Source organism: Frankliniella occidentalis, unplaced genomic scaffold (assembly GCF_000697945.3).
Source record: "Frankliniella occidentalis isolate FOCC.00 unplaced genomic scaffold, Focc_3.1 Scaffold143, whole genome shotgun sequence".
NCBI lineage: Eukaryota > Metazoa > Arthropoda > Insecta > Thysanoptera > Thripidae > Frankliniella > Frankliniella occidentalis.
In genome coordinates this window covers 247,784-252,963 of record NW_026267270.1, presented here as the reverse complement: position 1 = coordinate 252,963, position 5,180 = coordinate 247,784, and the positions used below count along the sequence as shown (strand labels likewise).

At 57.7% G+C, this 5,180-nt stretch overlaps 2 protein-coding genes across 2 annotated transcripts in view; both read right to left on the bottom strand.

Moving 5' to 3' along the window:
* The window catches only part of LOC113211911 (prestin), a gene marked incomplete at its 5' end in the record, with an annotated part of 27,494 nt that overhangs the window by 15,630 nt on the left and 6,684 nt on the right, over positions 1 to 5,180 (bottom strand).
* On the bottom strand, positions 45 to 3,332 carry LOC127750154 (uncharacterized). The gene is made up of 5 exons (XM_052270909.1): positions 2,793 to 3,332; positions 2,520 to 2,655; positions 1,989 to 2,238; positions 1,148 to 1,385; positions 45 to 874 (listed from the first exon to the last, which is right to left on the bottom strand). The coding sequence occupies exons 1-5, from the start codon at positions 2,894 to 2,896 to the stop codon at positions 685 to 687; spliced, it is 918 nt and encodes a 305-aa protein (XP_052126869.1). The 5' UTR covers positions 2,897 to 3,332; the 3' UTR covers positions 45 to 684.

Genomic DNA, 5,180 nt, shown 5'->3' with positions numbered 1-5,180 from the left:
TTTAATGTGTAACAAAATAATGTAAATATATCACAATGTGAGATAGTAGCTTTATTTCACTTACAAACTACAATTGTCTCACATTCCTTTACTTCTATATCTAGGAATGGATACATGGTGGTTACATCTTTTATCACAGAACAGCAGCGCTCCGGGCAACAGAGCTCGGTGGAGCTCCCACATAGGGATGTCTTGATTAATTTTTGAACAAAAAGTACACCGAAATTTGGTCTTGGGTAGACCAGTCCTTGAATTTGAAAAACATTACAAACAAAACAGAAGTTTTTATCAAACATCTCTATCGGCGCAAGCATTGTGGGGTGTGAGCATGTGAGCATCCTCTTATAGAGGGAAGGTACAGCTGGGGAGAAGGGACCCCTTGACGTTCAGAACTGTACCGTGTGTCAGGGCCACGACACAGCAGTATGCTAGGTTGCCTACTTGTTCTACCCGTAAGGTGCTTCGCTTGGCGCCTCGGGTATGCGAACCCGCAATGCTGTTGTGTCGTAGTTCTGACACACGGCAGAGAAAACAAATGCTCATCACATCAGTCCTTGTCCCCTCGAGCTTTGCGTGTTTGGTCGAAAGTACCTGGCTTTAAGGTGAGGGGGATGATATCACAGCTCCCCGATAGCATTTTTGGTTTAGATCCTCAGATACTTTAGAACCTCAGACTGCAGACTCTCAGGGCAGCACGGCGTTCTCCCTTGATGTGGCCGAGGACGTGTCCACACTCTGCGTCCCGAGGAGCGCCGTGACTTCCCTGGGGAGTGCGCACCGTGCGAACCTTTTCGCGCAGCTGGCCATGTCCTCGCCACCTGCGGCGGCGTCCTGAAGTCGCGTGCCGGCCACCCACTGCTCCACCCAAGAGCTCCTGTGGACAAGAGGAAAATGCCGGGCGAGTTGCAGTGCCGTGTGCCAGAGCTCTCCGAGGGGTCCAATACAAATGATGCCATTTGAAGGGCTCGGAATACTTTCATCGCGGCACTTTATTTGACCAGAGAATTGTGAAAAAATCATCCCCATGAGACGTTTTGTTTTATTCCAGTGGGGTAACTTTATCATAGCTTCTGAAAAGCTTCCCCGTATCATCAATTTTGAGTCTTATTTGAAGGTCGATAAAATTGAGTATACCACACTCCTTTACCTGGCCAAGCCGTGCAGCACGAGGTCCATGGGCGCCGCGGCCGGGCCGTCGGCGCGCACCCGTCCCGCCGCCCCCGCCAGCGCCGCGCACAGCGCCCGGCCGCCGCAGCTCCACGCGTCGATCCCCTGCCGCGCCAGCGCCGCCTCTGCCGAGCGCAGCAGCTGCCTCGCCTCCGCGTCCGCCTCCCGCAACCAGTCCGGCCGCGACTCATCCGCGTCAGGATCCTCGCCGGATGCAGCTGCCGGACACGAATCAGATGAGAAAAGTGTAGTGCCCTATCTCAAAACAGCGCATTGGACGCGTCCACCCCAACCTTTTATTTCGAGCATGCTCTACCATTTAGAAACCAGCCCAGATCCATGCCTAATATTATGGGGGATTAATCCCTCATGATGTCAATACCCACGCATCTCACGTTTAGGAGATTGGGTATTCCAATCCCGTGTGACTTCGAAAAGAGAAAGCTTTCGTAATTACGAGATAAATTTGCCCTTCCAGGATCAATTTATCTGCATTTTTCACGGCGTCCCGGAACAATGCTATTGACATGTCTGACTCCAGATGAAGAGTTGTCGGAAAAGTACCCCGCGTCAAATAATGACGCAACCTGCGTGCGAGAGAACGCGCTTGCGGGAGCCTTCCACCTGCTGCCCCTGGGAGCCCTGGGGAGCCCGTCCAGTAGTACTTGCTCCGTCATTGGCGGTCGCGGCGCTAAGCGGCTCGGGGTGTCAGCCCGGTGCCGCTCGGGTAGGCCGGCCAGTGAGGCGCGGCGGCACTGCGGGCCTGCCTATCCCCCGGGCCGCAGGCGCTACGAGGAGGTGCCACGGCTGTCCTCACTCACATCTGGCTTGCAGGGAGTGCGGTGGGCGCGCGGGCTTGGCGAACGCCTGGTACACGGCGGGCACGATGCCCATGACGGTGAGCAGCATGGAGCCGGCCACGAAGAGCGCGCCGATGTTGACGTCGATGGGCTGCTTGAAGAGGGGGCCAGGGGTGCCGGGCATGCCGGGGCCGCCCGGGCCCGTGGCGCCGCCCGCGCGCGCGCCCTGCAGCGGCACCTTGAGCAGCGGCACCGTGAAGCCCAGCTCCACCTGCGGGCAGGACGTCACGGCCGGGCGGTTAACGGTGGCGTGCGGCTGGGCTAAACTGTTTAGGGACGTCTTGAGTATGCATATGCATTGTACCAAGAAGTTAGGCAGGTCGGAACCTTGTTCGAAACCAATCAAACCATGCGAATTGGCACACATTTTAAGACGTTTATGAATACCGCGCACATGCTTTACGCTTTACGCGAACAGTAAAAAGATCAGTTTTGTAGACGTCTCTTCGCTTGCTACGTATAGTTTGCAGCCGTTGCCGGCTACTAACTCACCCCGATCTGGCTGCTGTCCGTACTGAAGGAGATGAGCTTGGGTCGGCGCTGGCGCGGGCCCACCCCGACGTCAGACCGCCGCTCCGCGCCGCCGGTGTTCGGCAGGGGCTCGGTGCGGATGGACAGGTCCACCGCGCTGCGACACACGCACCAGGGATACAGACACTACGGACACTAGGGCATATGGTCTGTCGTCCTCGCACTTTGTTACGGGACACGATTGCGTCGGACTGTGTGAATGTGGGACATGATGGTGCGCTGTTGAGTCCTTACCCCGCGAGGGTCCCGCGCGCGGTCAGGGCCAGCAACAGGCCGGCGACCAGCGGCAGCAGCAGCAGCGGCGGTGCGGCGCGGGAGGGGCCGGGAGGGAGCCCCATGGTGCCTGCAACACTTCATGACCCCGGGGATGAGCTGGAGGCGACCCAGAGACCCCATATGTGCCCTGCGCGCCCCGCCAGGCAGCAGTTGGGAGACTGGGCCGCCATGAGCCGCACCAATGGCCGGCACCGCCCCAAAGACAGTGTGCGGAGTCTCGGCTTACGGATAGCATAGCGGCCATGCACACGGTACCGGCTGTGGGGCCGTCCGCGAGGCCGTCCGTGAGGCTGACCTCACAAACGCATGGACATCGCCGGCCGGGCCTCTGGTCCGTGGCTGGCCAAGGCTGGCGGCCTGGCCGGCTGTTGCCACACGCGCACTCGTGTCGACTTCGTCACTCACCGGGACATCCGCGGCGGAACTCGTACGGCAATCCGCGACCCGCGCTGCGCAAACCACTACTGAACGGGATGGGGCGCGGCCCCCCGAGGAGCGACCCGCACCGCCCTACCCCGCCCCGGGCGGCCCCACCCCTCCGGGGCCCGGGCGGGCAGGCACGCCCCCCGCGCCCCCCACGACGGTGCAGCCCTCATTGTGGAGTCGAGTGGGGCGTTCCGAAGCGTAGCATTAGTCTTGCTTTGACACGGCGCGGGCTGGCAGGGCTGGCGCGATCCAGACAGACAGGCACACTCACACGTCCCGCACGCCCCGCCCGCCGCGCCCCGCAGCCGCCGAGTTACATCCCCGATGCAGGACCGCGACGGCACGGCACGGTGCTCTTGTGCCGCTTCCGGGCAGCAAGAGGATCCCCCCCTCCCCTTCCCCAACACTTGTCACGACGCAGTGAAACACGGGCCGAAAGGGAGGAGAACGAATGCGGCCCTCCTCCGCTTTTTGTGTCATCGCTGACTAGACCTTAAACGGGGACCAGTGACTCGTTGTCGATCTGTCCCTCCATATGGTTTAGCATACGAGCCCCGTTTGAAGTCTTGGTTAGACCATACACTGTCTTCGACGGGTCGACTGGGTGGTTTTCCCAGGAAAGAGCCTCTGAATGAGATTTTAAAGAGTTTTTAACAACCCATATGGATCCAGGTGAATGCTCTAACAAGGGGCCGTAGTAAGCATGTGTTAATTCCGGATTTTGCCCAAACTCCGATTTGCTTCTTATCCATGTTGAGGACGATTGCCCGGTCAAATTTTTAGACAATCCCTCCTAAGACTGTCTCTACCAGAAGGAGAAAACGTCCCCCCCCCCGTCCCCTCTAGTTTTTCTTAACATATATCCTAGGGTACTTTTAGGGAAGCAAACAATGGAAAAAGTTTCGAATGCGGTCAAAAATTGATGTTAGGATCCTTAGTTCTATTAAGTGGTAATTTGCGAATCTTAGCGAAAAATACCAGCGTTTTGAGGCTTTGTAAGTTACGGTAATTTACGGGTAGTTTACCGAATCTTACTGGTAATATTATCGGCCTTTACATCCCTATGTTAGGAGTGCTTGAATAAAAAAAAAATAGGACAGGAACTACCTCTCAAAACCGCTCATACCGACCGAGTTAGAATATCACTTATTATTTATAAATAATAAAAATGTAATTTTCGATATTATCCGCCCCTATAGGACGTTTTGGCATAAGACGGCCAGGAAAAAATCGACCGGCATTGGTGTTGGTCACCTACATAGACAAGAGGCAAATATACCGAGTTTGGGCAAGATCGGGAATTAACACTTGTCTATCCACTGCGTATGCCGTTCGCCGTTCGTCGTGCGAGCTGAACCACCCCGCGTGCTTCTCAGCCTTACTGGCCACGCGCGGTCGGTGCCCTCTGGTCTATCTATGCTGCCTCACCTAAGTACGCCTCGGTCGCCAGGTCTCCCCCCGCGCCCGCCAGGGATCACATGGGCGGGCGGTGGCCGGTGGCCGCGGCGAGCGCCTGTGGACCCCGGGGTAGGCAGACCCGCGGCGCGCGCGTGCTCGACTGGCCTGCCCGCCCGAGCAGAACGAGCGGAGGGCGCCAGGTCAGGTGGGCCAGGTGGGAGCGTGGGCTTCGCCTTCCAGGGCCGCTGCGCTCACTGTCGGGCACTCCCCTCCTTCCTTCTTTAAATGCGTATCAGGTTTGTCACAGCCACGATTACAAACAGGCGAGTTTATTGAGGGGCGACGACGTGGGTCAGCAGCTTAGTAGTGTCGAATATGGTCATGCGCTCGGCTCGGAGCGGCGCAGGGGCTGTTTCACTGTTTCAAGGCAGGCTTCCATGACGGGTGATGTGCAGTGGGCTGCCTGGAAGTTGGCGAGTACTCGCTACCTTTCAGGAGGAGGCTCATCAGAGCCCCCCCCCC